The following is a 16,615-nucleotide window of genomic DNA, read 5'->3' as shown; positions in this document are numbered from 1 at the left end:
CCGTGCCTGTTGGCCACAATTTCCTGCCCTATCAGTTTAATGGGGGAAGGAAGAGGGTTACCGACGAGAGCACAAACGGAAAGCCACAGCCAATACTTCAAAATAAATGGAAGTTAAAGTGGATTTTGTTTTCTCGGTGGGTGGGTGGTTAAAGAGATGTGACTCAGACCCATCACTGATTGGTTAGATGAAACCAGTGTGGAGCGAGACTTGAGCGATGAATGAATTCCAGACATGCTATAGCGAACCTCCACCCTTGTCAAGTAGGTTGTCTGCAAAGATTTTTTTCAAAGCACACCAATCAACATGCTGCCACCTTGCCCCTCAAGAGTCCAACTCGTGCTGCCATACAGTTCCACAAACTCTGGCAGTCCTATAGCACGTGAACTAGATACCTAGAGCAAAGAGGGTGTTGGAATCATTCCAGGACAATTGAGTACAAGATGAGGCGTACCGTTTTGTCCTTGTTCAAGACCTTAGTCAGACTGCACTTGGAACACTGTGTCCAGTTTCGGTCTCACATGCTGAGTGATATGGAGGCTCTGAAAAGGGTGCAGAAGAGGGCCACGAGACTAATTCCAAGTCTAAAGCATCTTAGTTATCAAGATAGGCCAAAAGAGTTGGGAATCTATACCTTAGAGTGATGTAGACTTTGGGGGGGGGGGGGGGGGGGGGAAACTGATTGAGGTTTAAGAGATAATGAAGGGAAGAGAGTGTTCCAGCTGACCATTTATTTCAATTAAATAGGTTCGGCTGGACCAGGGGTCACGAATTTAAGTTGTATCGGGCTAGATCTAGGTTAGCCGTCAGGAGCTGGTTCTTTTCCCAGAGAATAGTAGACCTCGGGAACAAGCTGTCGTTTCATGTGGTGGATGCAGACTCACTGAATTCCTTCAAGCAAAAGCTGGATTTGTTTCTGGCTGCGGCGGCGATCACCTCTTACAGGCCAGAGTGATCTCCTGGACTAGTTTCGATCGCCTAGATGGGTCAGAGAGGAATTTCCCAGATTTTTTTTCTTCCCAAATGGCCGCGTTTTTTGGCCTCTCCCAGGTTTCGGGTGCGATTGTGATACTCAAGGTATCGCAATTGTGTGGGACAGGCTCGATGGACCAGATGGTCCTTACCCGTCGGTCATTGTTCGTATGTTCGTAACTGAAATATTAAGCACTGGCCAGTGTTTTGACTCAGCACAGACCACGGGTTGCATCTGGGACTCTGCATGTCTGTACGACTTAGAAAGTAAATTTACCTCATGAGCCATTATTTTATTTGATAAAACCAGTTTAGAACAATAAGCCAGAGATTCTTTTCAGGGTCAACTTCCTTCATTTTAATTCTTACAGGAGCGCACTTGATAAATTATTTCAAAATATAGTGGTGGTGGGGGGGCTGGACGGATGACAGGAGCTATATTATGCTAGCAGTACAGCTATGGTGAACTGTAAATTCAATCCTCAACACAGCCAAGCTGATTCCAATGCTAGAATGTGGGCCTCAGAGTGGAGGCCAGCACCTCCTCACGGACACGCGCAGGGAGAAAATCATTCGAGGCTGCTCCTGCGTAGATTTGAGCCGACGTGTTGGGAAGCCTGGTAAGCGAGTCACCCACCCGGTCATGTGGCTGCAGTATGGTCAGGCAGTATGTAACTTGGGGAAAATGGGAGGGGAGATTGACATAGAATGTACAGCACAGAAATAGGTCGTTTGGCCCAATTGGTCCATGCTGGTGTTTGTATGTTCCACACGAGCCTCCTCCCACCCAATCAGCTGATCCTTCTATTCCTTTCTCCCTCGTGTAGTTATCCAGCTTCCCCTCAAATGTATCTATGCTACTCATTGTGGTAGCAAGTTCCACATTGTCACCACTCCCTGGGTAAAACCCGTCTCCACCCCCACCCCACAATTCCCGTTTCCAGCTGAATGCATTTATAAATCGCTTATAGGGATCAGGGGGAAAAGATCAAGGAAACATCAACAAAAAAACCTGACAAGCAAGAAGAGTTCTACAGTCAGCAGCGGCAGGTTTTCTACAGTCGCTGATCACACCAGCGTGCTGCCCAGCCACAGAAGGGAAGCGTGCTCAAGACAGGAAGAGAATGGGCATGTGCACGAGAGAGCGTAAAAGCATTATTAGCGGCCATTATCCTCGGTGAGCGGTTGGATAAGATTATTTCCTGGTTTATTACTAATCATCGCCACCTCCCAGATGGACATCACTCTGCTAGGCGCACTCCATGTTTAGAAAGGACCATGTACAGGATTTGCCACCCGCCACCACTTACACATGTTGAGCTGCCGTACGAAGCTGGCCATGTTATTGTGCTTGAAGTATTTTGGAAGCACTTCTTTTGCGAACCGTCCTTGGTCAAAGACATGGAAACTGTTCCCACTCTGCGAAGAACAAGGGAAACAATTAGTAAAGCAAACTCAGATTACGTGCTGAATGGCCTTTTGGCTAAGATCATGCGTAACTGACCTGACAGGGGAGTAACCATGACCCCAAAGTGGTTCTCCCTGGATCAGGAAGGTGGTTCTCCTATGCGTTTTGGAAATAGGAGGTGGGTGGGGTGGCTTGACCCATCCACCTCCACGGAGGTGTGTGGGGGGCCTGACCCATCCACCTCCATGGCACGAACCTGGTATTGTAGTACTTCCAGGAACTGTGCAGTGGCTCCCGGCCTTTTGGCTAAGAGCATTGGCGCAGAGTGATCCTTGATGTGTGCAAGGTGACCTCTGGCGTTTGTGATTTGACAAAGAATTGGAAAGATTGGCAACGAAAAATTTAAAAAAATTTTTTTAAAGATGATTAATTGCAACTTGATTTTTCAATGTAGATGCTCAAGTGGAGAACAGGTCACGTTCTTTCGTACTGTTAATACAAGTGAACCAGAACAGGATTAGTGAGAATAATCCCGTTGAGGGAAGCACAGTTTCCCAGATACCTTTTCAAATGTTATTCAGTACCCCAACTGTAAATTCTATTCACCAAAGCTACTGGAGACAAATCTTGTTAGTAACCTTGACACAAACATTATTTTTTGGGGCTCAGCCACTTTGGGTGCTTGTAACGAGAACCAAGCTGCAAGAAGCACATCCAGAGAGCAGGTCATTTATGGTACAGGAGGCGGCAATTTGGCCTAGTGCATCTGTGCACGCTGTCAGAGCAACCCAAAACTAATCCCATTGCCCTGTTCTCTCTCCTAAATTACACATCTTAGTCTGCTTTCAATATTTACCTTACACAACCCCCCCCCCCCCACCTTACGAGGTGCAATGGTTTCTACCTTTCCCACTCCATGTGGCAAAGCATTCTATGCTCCAACATCTCTCAAACATTTCTCCCCGTCTATAACCATTGCAACACCAAGCAACTGAACCAGGCTACTTTAAATAAAGATAAGTCAATTCAGATTGTCCAAAATCTGTTCAAGGCTTTAATTTGCTCAGGAATTAGGAGAAATTCCAGTCCTCTCTGGCTACAGATGTGGTGCCAGAGGACTGCTAATGTTGTACCCTTGTTTAAAAAGGGAGAAAGGGATAGACCGAGTAATTACAGGCCTGTCAGCCTAACTTCGGTGGTGGGAACTTATTGCAAAAACTCTGAGGGACAGGATAAATCTTCTGGTTTTAAAAAGTTTTCCCAAATTGTTTAAAAGTTGATTAAAAGTTTAAGATGTAATTCAGTAGTAGGAATTCCGCCCCTCGAAGAAATTACGGCAGCTTGGTCCCTTCGGACGGTTGAACGCCGATCCCGGAGTCCCTTCGGTCGGTTTTTTAGAAAGTCTTGGATGATGTCCCGGTGTAGGCCGCAAGCCCCGAACAGGAGCCGCAGGCCGGTGCAGGGGTCCCTTTGGCCCGTGATAGAAGCGGGCTGGTGCAGGGGTCCCTTCGCCCCACACTCTATTCCGCCAGAGGGACAAATACAAGGCATTGTGACAACACCCTCGCTCCAAACACTGGGACCTGCTCGATTAGGTCATCGCCCGAGCCAGGGATCGCAAAGATGTGTGCATCACCCGCGCCATGACAGGAGCTGACGACTGCTGGACGGACCATCGTCTAATCCTATCCATCATCGACATTAACATAGCCCCAAAGCAGAGGGGGCAGCAGAGTGCCGCAAAAAAGTCAATGCCAGGGCACGTAAAGACCCAGATAAGAGAGCCCTATACAGCCAGCACCTCACAGCTAACCTGGCGTGCCTTGATGACAGAGATGCTGAATGCCCACAGTGCTTGGTCTGCCCTCCAGGCCTCTATAACCAGTGCCTGTGAAGAGACACTTGGTCACTTGGTCACTCAATCAGAAAACACCAGGACTGGTTTGATGAGAATAATCAGTAGATCCAAGAACTAATCGATCGCAAGTGCAGAGCATTTCTGAGCCTCAAGTAACAACTCAACTCAGGAGCAGCAAAGCAACGTTACAGACGGCTTAAGGCCGAATTTCAACAGGTGGATGGAGAAAGCACAGGAGACACAACAACTGGCCGACAGCCACGATATGCGAGGATTCTTCATTGTAGTCAAGGCCACCTACGGTCCAAACTCCCAAGGATCCACCCCACTACTGGCCAAGAACGGGGAAACACAAGGCTGTCAGGGCCCGCTGGAAGGAGCACTTTGAAGATCTCCTCAATCGAGACTCTGCCTTTGACTCGAGTGTCTCGACTCCATCCCGCAGCATGCGACCTGCCACCACCTCAGTGAAACTCCAACGTTACACGAGGTAGGCAAAGCCATAAAACAGCTCAAGAATAACAAAGCTACGGGAGCGGATGGAATCCTTGCTGAGGCGCTAAAGTATGGCAGAGAGGCGCCGTTGGCGCGGAGACATGACCTCATCTATCTCATCTGGAGGGAGGAGAGCATGCTGGGAGATCTCAGAGATGCAGTGATCGTGACCATCTTTAAAAAAGGGGACAAGTTCAACTGCGACAACTACAGGGGAATCTCCCTGCTATCAGCCACTGAGAAAGTTGTCCCTCGCGTTCTCCTCAATTGTCTTCTCCGTGACTGAGGAGCTCCTCCCGGAGTCACAGTGCGGATTTCGTCCCCTATGGGGACAACGGACATGATCTTTGCAGCGGGACAGCTACAGGAAAAATGCAGGGAGCAGCGCGAGCCCTTAAACATGGCCTTTTTCGATCTTACAAAGGCCGTTGATACTGTCAACCGTGAGGGCTTATGGAGCGTCCTCCTCAGTTTCGGATGCCCCCAAAAGTTTGTCAACATCCTTCGCCTGCTCCACGACGACATGCAGGCCGTGATCTTTACCAATGGATCCACCACAGTCCCAATCCACGTCCAGACCAGTGTCAAACAGGGCTGTGTCATCGCTCCAACCCTCTTCTCAATCTTCCTTGCTGCCATGCTCCACCTCACAGTCAACAAGCTCCCCGCTGGAGTGGAACTAAACTACAGAACCAGTGGGAAGTTGTTTAACCTATGTCGCTTCCAGGCCAGGTCCAAGATCACCCCAACCTCTGTCATTGAGCTGCAGTACACGGACGACTCCTGCGTCTGCGCACATCCTGAGGCTGAACTCCAGGATATATTCCTCGATGTATTCACCAAGGCATATGAAAGCATAGGCCTTACGCTTAACATCCGTAAGACAAAAGGTCCTCTACCAGTCTGTCCTCGCCACACAGCACTGACCCCCCCAGTCATCAAGATTCACAGTGCGGCCCTGGACAACGCGGACCACTTCCCATACCTCGGGAGCCTCTTAACAAAAGAAGACATTGATGCGGAGTTTCAACACCACCTCTATTGCGCCAAGGAAAAGTGTGTTCGAAGACCAGGCCCTCAAATCTACCACCAAGCTCATGGTCGACAGGGCTGTAGTAATACGCGCCCTCCTGTATGGATCAGAGGCATGGACGACGTACAGAAGACACCAAGTTGCTGAAGATATACCACCAACGATGTCTCCACAAGATCCTGCAAATCCCCTGGGAGGACAGGCGCACCAACATTAGTGTCCTCGTCCAGGCTAACATCCCCAGCATTGAAGCACTGACCACACTCGATCAGCTTCGTTGGGCAGGCCACAGTTCGCATGCCAGACACGAAACTCCCAAAGCAAGCGCTCTATGCGGAGCTCCTCCACGGCAAACGAGCCAAAGGTGGGTGTTAATACGGATTCTTTTTCCCTAATGTTAATACGGATTCTTTTTCTCTCAATCTGTTTCAGCGAATACACTGACGCGAACACCTTCTTGCCTTTTCTGTAAAAGACCTTAATCGAAGATTCTCCGGCCGGGACTTGTCAAGACAAAGGAACACTCTCAATCAGAGCCCGTTTACCTTCCTCTGGACAAGCCCCTTTACAGCGCGAAAAGCACAGTAGTTATACATTTTCAAAACATAACACATTTGATTAGCACTTGGTCTATCCACTCCCTTTCTTCCTCCCTCCCCCCCCCCCCCCCAGAGTATGTCCAATGGCAGGCAAGGAGGTCTCCTAATTATAGCTGGTCCCGAGGTCAGCTTGTTTATAGCCTCATTAAATTCTTCTTCCTTATCAGTAAAACCTATTTCCCTCCCATCAGTAAAAAGCATTACGTTACCCTCTCCTATCCGTGATTGCCTTTTCTTTCCAGTGACCCGTGTTTAACCTCAACTCTCAGTAACCCCTTTTTTTTCTGTCGATTCTGCAATGTCTGCATCTTGACACTTCTTTAGCTATTTTCCCATGATTCCCCATCTCCATCCCTCTGCCACATTCATAATCCTTCTGCACACATTCTAATGGGCAGTGGAAACGTTACAAGGACACCCTCAAAGCCTCCTTGATAAAGTGCGACATCACCACTGACGCCTGGGAAATCCTGGCCAAAGACCGGCCTGGGTGGAAAAAGTGCACCCGGGAAGGCATTGAGCTCTTCGAATTTCAACGTCGAGAGAGCGCGAAGAGGTCAAGCGCAGGCAGCGGAAGAAGAATGCGGCAAACTAGTCCCACCCACCCCTTCCCTCGACGAATGTCTGTCCCACCCGTGACCGGGTCTGTGGCTCTCGTATTGGACTGTTCAGCCAAAGAACTCACTTCAGGAGTGGAAGCAAGTCTTCCTCGATTCCGAGGGACTGCCTATGATGATGGTGTGTGTATGGATTTTAGCAAAGCTTTTGATAAGATCCCACATGGAAGACTGGACACGGAAGTAAAAGCCCATGGGATCCAGGGCAAAGTGGCAAGTTGGATCCAAAATTGGCTCGGTGTTTGTGACTGGAAGTCTGTATCCAGTTGGGCTCTGCAGGGCTCAGTGCTGGGTCCCTTGCTTTTTGTGGTATATATCAATAGCTTGGAGTAGAATGTTGGAGGTATGATTAAGAAGTTTGCAGATGACACTAACATCGTCTGTGTGGTTGATAATGAAGAAGAAAGCTGCGGATTGTAGGAAGATATCAATGTACTGGTCAGGTGGGCAGAACAGTGGCAAATGGAATTCAATCCAGCAGTGTGAGGTAATGCCTTTGGAGAGATCTAACAAGGCAAGGGAATACATATTAAATGGTACGACATTGAAAAGAGTAGAGGAACGAAGGGACCTTGGTGTGCATGTCCACAGATCCCTGAAGGTAGCAGGCCAGGTAGATAAGGTGGTTAAGAAGGCACATGGAATACTTGCTTTTATTAGTCGAGGCATGGAATACAAGAACAAGGAGGTTATGCTTGAACTGTAAAAAACAGTGATTTGGCCATAGCTGGAGTACTGTGTGCAGTTCTGGTCACCACATTACAGGAAAGATGTGATTGCACTGGAAAGGGTACAAAGGAGATTTACAAGAATGTTGCCTGGTGTGGAGAATTTTGGCTATGAGGAAAGATTGGAGATGTTTTCTTTGGAACAGAGGAGACGACTGAGGGGAGACCTGATTGAGGTGTATAAAATTGAGGGGCCTGGATAGAGTGGATAGGAAGGACCCGTTTCCCTTGGCAGAGGGATCAACAACCAGGGGGCATAAATTTAAAGTAATTGTGGGGAGGTTGAGAGGGGATTTGAGGAGAAGTTTTTTCACCTAGAGGGTGGTGGGGGTCTGCAACTCACTGCCTGAAAGGGTGGTGGAGGCAGAAACCCTCACCACATTTAACACGTACTTGGATGTGCACCTGAAGTGCCGTAACCGACAGGGCTACGGACCAAGAGCTGGAAAGTGGGATTAGGCTGGATAGCTGTTGGTCAGCCGGCGTGGACACGGGCCGAAATGGCTTCCTTCCGTACTGTAAATTTCTATGATTCTAAGTATTGAAGCACAGTACGAGACACCAAAACCTCCAGTCAGATAGCTTGCAAGACTGCCACTCATTTAAATCGGTGTGGGGCTAAATGGATTGGATTCAAGATTAATTTAATCTTTCGGTGCATGGAGCTGGTTAACCAGTCAACTCCAGCTTCATTAAATGCATTCTTTTCATATCTCATGCACAATAATTCTTACAATATCAGATATACTGCAAAGGCTTGTCTGGCCTATTTTTAGAATGCTGCGCTCTAGTGGTATGGAATGCAACTTCTGACCAGAGATTTGCCTGTATAATTTCAAATTGATTGGTTTCTACACTTTATTTCATTACTTAGGTTTTTTCCATATGTGGCTCAACTGCATGGACAGTCACGACACGATAAAGTTTTGTTTTATCTTTAAAAGCCAAACTTCTTGTGGCGAGAGATTTGAAATACCTTTTTGAAAGATTTTGCTTGTGTGACTGGTAGTTCCACACTTATTGATCCTTACTGTGGCACTGAGAAGATACCACTACACCATACAGCTGCTTAAGTCGCTCCATTTACTGGTGGGAGAGTCTCTGAAGCTAGTTTTTGGCCCAGACACCCATTTGTCAGGCATTTAAACTTGAAAAATATGCAGCATTAATGCAAATGATTACTATCTATTACAGCGTCACTTTGTGCGATTTGAAATCTTAAAATGGTCAGCCCAAAGAGTTCCTTGGAGCTGTTGGCAGTATAACACTATCAGGTTTAAACACCTGGACTGTCTTTGCAACGAGTGTTCATTTTAGTTTAAAAGTCACTTGTTTTGATGCCCCTTTTAAAAAAGGAGCGCAGCCCCACCTGCGTCAGCTTGGCACATCAGCTAGCACTCGCCTCTGGGTCAGAAGGTTGTAGATTCAAGCTTCACACCAGGAAAGGATCATCATCATCATCATCATCATAGGCAGTCCTCCGGGATCGTGGAAGACTTGCTTCCATTCTTAGCATGAGTCCTTAGGTGGCTGAACAGTTCAATACGAGAATCACAGTCCCTGTCGCAGGTGGGACAGATAGTCGATGACGGAAAGGGTGGGTGGGACTGGTTTGCCGCACGCTCCTTCCGCTTGATTTCTGCATACTCTCGGCGACGGTACTCAAGGTGCTCAGCGCCCTCCCGAATGCACTTCCTCCACTTAAGGCGGTCAATGGCCAAGGACTCCCAGGTGTCGGTGGGGATGTCGCACTTTATCAGGGAGGCTTCGAGGGTGTCCTTGTAACGTTTCCTCTGCCCGCCTTTGGCTCGTTTGCTGTGGATGAGTTCAGAGTAGAGCGTTTGCTTTGAGAGTCTAGTGTTTGGCATTCAAACTATGTGACCTGCCCAGCGAAGCTGATCACGTGTGGTCAATGCTTCAATGCTGGGGATGTTAGCCTGGATGAAGCCGCTCATGTTTGTGCGTCTGTCCTCCCAGGGGATTTGCAGGATCTTGCGGAGACATCGCTGGTAGTATTTCTCCAGCGACTTGGTGTCTACTGTACATGGTCCATGTCTCTGAGCCATACAGGAGGGCGGGTATTACTACAGCACTGTAGACCACGAGAGCTTGGTGACAGTTTTGAGGGACTGATCTTCAAACATTCTTTTCCTCAGGCGGCCGAAAGCTGCACTGGTACACTGGAGGCGGTGCTGGATCTCATCATCAATGCCTGCTCTTGTTGAAACGAGGCTCCTGAGATAAGGGAAGTGGTCGACGTTGTCCAGGGCCACGCTGTGGATCTTGATGTTTGGGGATACCCCCAAAATTACGCTACCATACCCCGCCTGTCCACGACATCATGCAAGCTGCGATCCTTACCAACGGATCCATCATAGACCCAATTCATGTCCAGACCGGGGTCAAGCAGGGCTGCGTCATCGCTCCAACCCTCTTCTCAATCTTCCTTGCTGCCATGCTCCACCTCACAGTTGATAAGCTCCCTGCTGGAGTGGAGCTAAACTATAGAACCAGTAGGAAGCTGTTCAACCTTCACCATCTCCAGGCCAGGTCCAAGACCATTTCCAACCTCCGTCATCGAGCTACAGTACGCGGACGACGCCTGCATCTGTGCACACAGAGGCTGAACTCCAGGACGCAGTCGACGTATTTACCGAGGTGTATGAAAGCATGGGCCTTACGCTAAACATTAGTAAGACAAAGGTCCTCCACCAGCCTGTCCTCGCCGCACAGCACTGCCCCCCAAACCAGGAAAGGATATATTTGCTTTGGAGGCAATTCAGAGAAGGTTCACTGGGTTGATTCCAGAGATGAGGGGGTTGACGTATGAGGAAAGGTTGAGTAGGTTGGGCCTATACTCATTGGAATTCAGAAGAATAAGAGGTGATCTTATCGAAACGTATAAGATCATGAGGGGGCACGACAAGGTGGATACAGAGAGGATGTTTCCACTGATGGGGGAGACTAGAACTAGAGGGCATAATCTTAGAATAAGGGGCCGTTCATTTAAAACTGCGATGAGGAGAAATTTCTTCTCTCAGAGGGCTGTAAATCTGTGGGATTCGCTGCCTCAGAGAGCTGGGATATTGAATAAATTTAAGACAGAAATAGACAGTTTCTTAAACAATAAGGGGATAAGGGGTTATGGGGAGCAGGCAGGGAAGTGGAGCTGAGTCCATGATCAGATCAGCCATGATCGTATTAAATGGCGGAGCAGGCTCGAGAGGCTGTATAGCCTACTCCTCCTCCTATTTCTTATGTTCTTATTGCAGCACAGAATCTAGGCTGACACTTGGAAGATCTGCACAAGCTTGCAATGTGGAAATTGTATCAATGCTGTCCATAGTCAGTCTATGGCCAAACCTCACCCAAGTGCCACTCCAGGAAAGTCACTTGCTTTTGCTGCTGCCAGCACTAAAGGTCAGAACTACCAGGTGGAATAGCCACTTGAAACAGGGCTGGTGCCAGAGGACTGGAGAATTGCAAATGTTACAAAAAGGGTGCAAGGATAAACCCAGCAACTGCAGGCCAGTTAGTTTAACCTCGGTAGCAGGGAAGCTTTTAGAATCGATAATCCGGAACAAAATTGTCACTTGGATATGTGTGGCTTAATTAAGGAAGGCCAACAAGGATTTATTAAAGACAAATCGTGTTTTAACTAATTTGATCGAGTTTTTTTGATGAGGTAACAGAGAGGGCTGATGAGGACAATGCGGTTGGATGTGGTGTACATGGATTTCCAAAAGGTGTTTGATAAAGTGCCACATAATAGGCTTGCCAGCAACGTTGAAGCCCACGGAATAAAAAAAAGAGACAGTGGCAGCATGGATACAAAATTGGCTCAGTGACAGGAAACAGAGTAGTGAACGGTTGCTTTTCGGACTGGAGGAAGGTACACAGTGGTGTTCCCCAGGGGTCACTGGGACCACTGCTTAATATATATTAATGACTTGGATGTAAAGGGCACAATTTCAAAATTTGCAGATGACACGAAAAATGAAGTATAGTGAACAGCGAGGGGGATAGTGATAGACTTCAGGAGAACATAGACAGGCTGGTGGAATGGGCGGGCAGATGAAATTTAATGCAAGAAAGTGCGAAGTGATACATTTTGCTAGAAAGAATGAGGAGAGGCAATATAAACTAAAGGGGGTGCACAGAGGGACCTGGGGGGGGATGCGTGCACAATTCGCAGCGCAGGTTGAGAAAGCGGTTAAAAAAAAAACTTACGGGATCCTGAGCTTCATAAATAGAGGTAGAAAGTACAAAAGCGTGGAAATGATGATGAACCTTTATACAACTCTGATTTGGCCACAACTGGAGTAGTGTGTCCAATTCTGGGCACCGCATTTTAGGAAGGATGTGAAGGCCTTAGAGAGGGTGCAGAAAAGATTTACGAGAATGATTCCAGGGATGAGGGACCTCAGTTACATGGATAGACTGGAGAAGCTGGGGTTGTTCTCCTTGGAGCAGAGAAGATTGAGAGGAGATTTGATAGAGGTTCAAAATCATGAGGGGTCTGGACAGGGTAGATAGAGAGAGACTGTTCCCATTGGCGGGAGGGTTGAGAACCAGAGGACACAGATTTGTGATTGGCAGAAGAACCAACGTAACAAAAAACTTTTTTAATGCAGCGAGTGGTTAGGATCTGGAATGCACTGCCTGAAAGGGTGGTGGAGGCAGACTCAATCACCGTAGGAAAATCTGAGGCTTGAAATCTTGACCCACCATCCTGTGGCACAGGATGTCGGTGTAATAGTCCCATGTGCCGTTGACTGTGCTGCACTCTGCAATGAACTGAATCTGTTCCTTAACAGTATATTTGATACAGGCCTGCGTCCTCGCAGGAAATGTTGGTGCAAAGCTGTGCCTTGCCCCTCCTGTTTCTGCTTCAAAAGCACTTTCGCTTTTACAAAACTTGACAAGTCTTTTCTTAGAATGAGTTCACATTTCCCAATCAAAGATTTCTAGGTTATCCCAAGCCAATAAAAAATCTTTTACTGAGTTTAAAAAAAAAGATTTAATTAGCATGTCACTATTTCAGATGCAACATCACCTCACGTTTATCTAGCACTTTAATGCAAGAGAACATGCCAAGGCTCTTCACAAGAGCGTAATCAGGCAAAATTAGGCACTGAGCCAACAGAGATATTAGAGGGATGACTAAAAACTAGTTGAAGTGTTTTTTTTAAAAAAAAGGAGTATCAAGAGGTTCAAGGAGATTCCAGAACCTGGGACCTAGCTCAGTGTTGCTCAAACTGGGATCTGTAGAGACTTTCCGGGGGCCTGCCCATTCTCTTGCACTTCCACGTACGAATCTGCGCCTGCGGGGCCATGATCTTCCTCAAGCTCCGGGACCAGGCAAGCCCTATACCACGCACCTTGTTGTTAGTGAGACTGTTAAAGAGTCATCATGGCCACTGCTTGGACCTGCGAGCTGGGGCCAGGGGACGGTGACTGGAACCTGAGCCAAGCTGCTAGGGTCGGGGGGGGGGGGGGTGGTCACTGAATGGCTAGTGAGCTGGGCCATCCCTGGGGGCTGGTGCTTCACCTGCCCCTCCCCGGGAATCAGCATTCGAGTCGCTGACAACCCTGGCTGTGGTGGGGTTTCACTGGCTCCCCCACGGAGTTGTGAAGGATCATAGTGGAGAATGGTGTGCACACGATGCCCTTTGATGGGCTATGGGTTCGGGTCTGTACTTTGTGCACGTGTTGAGTTCCCGATTTGAGCTGGTTCCTTTCTCCTGCGTGTGCAGCAGGTGAACGAACGAACTACGCTGCACTTTACACATCGGTTTACGTCCGGCTCCAATGGCAGAGGTTTGTCAGCAGGTCATGTGCCTGCCTGCTTAATCAGGAATAGCTCTGGGAGAAGAAGTAAACCTCTGTCGGTGGCGATTGATAAGTATTATCCAATGTGATAATGGCCGCAAAAGTTCAGGCGTATCAGTGATCACAGAATCAGGTAGTTTCAAGCCTGATTCCGCTTCATAAAACCGACACTGATTCAGTTCTTGCACATTATTCTCAATGGCTGGACCCGCCTTCTCAGAGACCCACAGCACTCTCATTTTGCAATGGGCGCCCCCTGCCAGTCGAGCAGGTTCCTCTCCCTGGCGCCGCAACCCTGTACCATCCTCTCTACAAATGATTAGAGCACCCTTCAAATAAGTGCCTGAATATGTTCACTCCAACACGTAGAATCTCACAGTGCAGCTGTTACAGAACATGTCAAATGGGACAGTCATGCTCCTGGCAGCATGTGCGTGGATGCTAGTGCCCTCACTCACCTTGGCCAGCCTGCTGATGGCTTTAAAAATTGCCCAGCACCAAGTGGCTAATGGTGGCTGTTACTGCAGATGACCCAGAGTTGGTGTGAGAAGCATTATTAAAACACTCTTTACATGCAACACTTTCATATTCTGAGCATACTATATCATTTAGATGGGGGAGGGGGTACGTGTGATTACTAATCGATTTGAAAAAGGATATTGGTAGCACTGTGGTTAAGTTACTGGAGCAGTAATTCAGAGGTCTGGACTAATGATCCAGAGACGCGAGTTCAAATCCCACCATGGCAGCTGGGGAATTTAAATTCAGTTAATTAAATAAATCTGGAATTAAAAAGCTCGCTTCAGTAATGGTGACCATGAAACTACCGGATTGTCAGAAAAACCCAACTGATTCAATAACGTCCTTTAGGGAAGGAAATCTGCCGCCCTTACCCAATCTGGCCTATATGTGACTCCAGACCCACAGCAATGTGGTTGACTCTAAACTGCCCTCTGAAACGGCCCAGCAAGACACTCAGTTGTACCACTATAATTAAGTCAGCACTGTGGGAGCACCTTCACCACACGGACCGCAGCGGTTCACCACCACCTTCAAGGGCAATTAGAAATGGGCAATAAATGCCGGCCTTGCCAGCGACGCCCACATCCCGCGAACGAATGAATAACAAAATAAAAACAAATCGATTTGAAAAGAGGTCCTTCAACCAAAAACTGATCTATATGGCTGAAGGTATACCTTCAAAGAAAGAGCTGGATGCCCCTGGCTGGGGTGGAGATCACACTGCACAAGAGTTTGGAACCCTGCTATATGTCAGGGTTAACCTGGTCCTCCGGATTAGTTCGGATTGCTGAACTGGCATGGGTTTATCTGGTTTCCTAGGAGTTCACATGTTCCGGTTGGGTAGGGACTGTCTGCATTTTGATGCATAAAACATAACTGTGTGGGACAGGTTAGTCTGATATTTCCACAGGTTGTATGCTGGACCAGTGACCATGGAAGCACAAGTGGCGTTAGGAGATCTTCTCACTGCAGAGTGCTCTTGCACATGGGAAGCGGTAGTTTAAAAAAAATGTTCCCGAAGTGGTCTTAAATGCAGTAAGTACATTTTAAAAAGCGCTTATCTTACTGACCAATGGCTCTAATCAAGTGCTGCCGTGAAGGGATCAACTGGCCGACATTTTCATTCTCACAGATACTAGAATATTTTTGTTTAAACCTCCAACAGCAGCAACCAGGAAGTGCATAACATAGGGGGATAAAAACGAGCATGCGAGGTATTTTGAATGGGCCACACAGCCGCTTAAAGGGGCTGCCCCTCCAAATTAAAGGGAACGCTGATGTGCAGGTCTGTACTTGTTAAGTCCTAGTTCGGGTGGTCAGCTGCATTCGACAATAATCGAGTCAGATACCTTCAATCTTTACGTCTTTATTGAAATAGCTTCGGACCTGTTACCAAACTGCCAGCACAGAGTCTACAGATTCCGGGGCAGGCAGACAAAAGGTCTGCCTATCCGCACAGACGCATCCCTTTTATTCTTACAAACCGAAGGAGGTATGGCCTGCTTCATCAATCACAGTGTGTTACTAGGGCTTCATGAATTGACAGCCTGTTTATCTTTAGAACACTTTATGCTTTTACGAGCGGAATAGCCCAGCTTAATCACACTAAGCAAATGTGCACCTTATCAAGTCATGGCCATAAACCCTTGTTTATCAGTGATGGTCACACAAGCTACTTTGTCCACTACTTTCTCACGGGAAACCAAGTCTGTCTTTTCTTATTTTCTTATTGATTCCTAGAACCATTTTATTAACCCTTTCATGATTCTTCCACCTACATTCACATACTCAGCCTTGATCCTGCAACTTCCCGACTAAGAATCGAGACTGATAGGAAATGAGCCAAGCAGACAACGGTGTCCTTGCTCAATGCATTACGAGAACTCCACACTCACATCAGAATCCAGGGTAAAACATGGAACTGGGTACGCAGTGGCACAAGATTCAAAGCAGTGAAGGGAAGTATCCCTGACTAATTCCACAAGAGGTACCATTTAATTTAGCTGAGTTTATCTGTCAAGTAGCTGAGCTGCTCAGAAAGGCTCTGGGTTCAATTTCTGGTCTGTGCTGGTTCATCTCATCAGTTAGTATGCAGGTACGGCAGTGATCAGGAAGGCCAATGGAATCTTGGCCTTTATTGCAAAGGGGATGGAGTATAAAAGCAGGGAAGTCTTGCTACAGTTGAACAGGGTATTGGTGAGGCCACACCTGGAATAATGCGTGCAGTTTTGGCTTCCATTTTTACAAAAGGATATACTTGCTTTGGAGGCAGTTCAGAGAAGGTTCACTAGGTTGATTCCGGGGATGAGGGGGTTGACTTATGAGGAAAGGTTGAGTAGGTTGGGCCTCTATTCATTGGAATTCAGAAGAATGCGAGGTGATCTTATCGAAACGTATAAGATTATGAGGAGGTTTGACAAGGTGGATGCAGAGAGGATGTTTCCACTGATGGGGGAGACTAGAACGAGGGGGCACGATCTTAGAATAAGGTGTCCATTTAAAACTGCGATGAGGAAGAATTTCTTCTCTCAGAGGGTTGTGGATCTGTGGA

At 47.6% G+C, this 16,615-nt stretch overlaps 1 protein-coding gene across 1 annotated transcript in view; it reads right to left on the bottom strand.

The window, feature by feature from the left end:
* hsf1 (heat shock transcription factor 1) overlaps positions 1–16,615 on the bottom strand; it is a 105,207-nt gene that overhangs the window by 72,028 nt on the left and 16,564 nt on the right. The window contains 1 exon segment of the mRNA XM_070881895.1: positions 2,283–2,391. Within this exon segment, the coding sequence (XP_070737996.1) occupies positions 2,283–2,391 (109 nt within the window).

The sequence above is a fragment of the Pristiophorus japonicus genome, chromosome 5 (genome assembly GCF_044704955.1).
Source record: "Pristiophorus japonicus isolate sPriJap1 chromosome 5, sPriJap1.hap1, whole genome shotgun sequence".
NCBI classification, from domain to species: Eukaryota; Metazoa; Chordata; class Chondrichthyes; family Pristiophoridae; genus Pristiophorus; species Pristiophorus japonicus.
The sequence above is the reverse complement of the archived record's forward strand: the minus strand, read 5'-3'. Positions and strand labels throughout refer to the sequence as shown.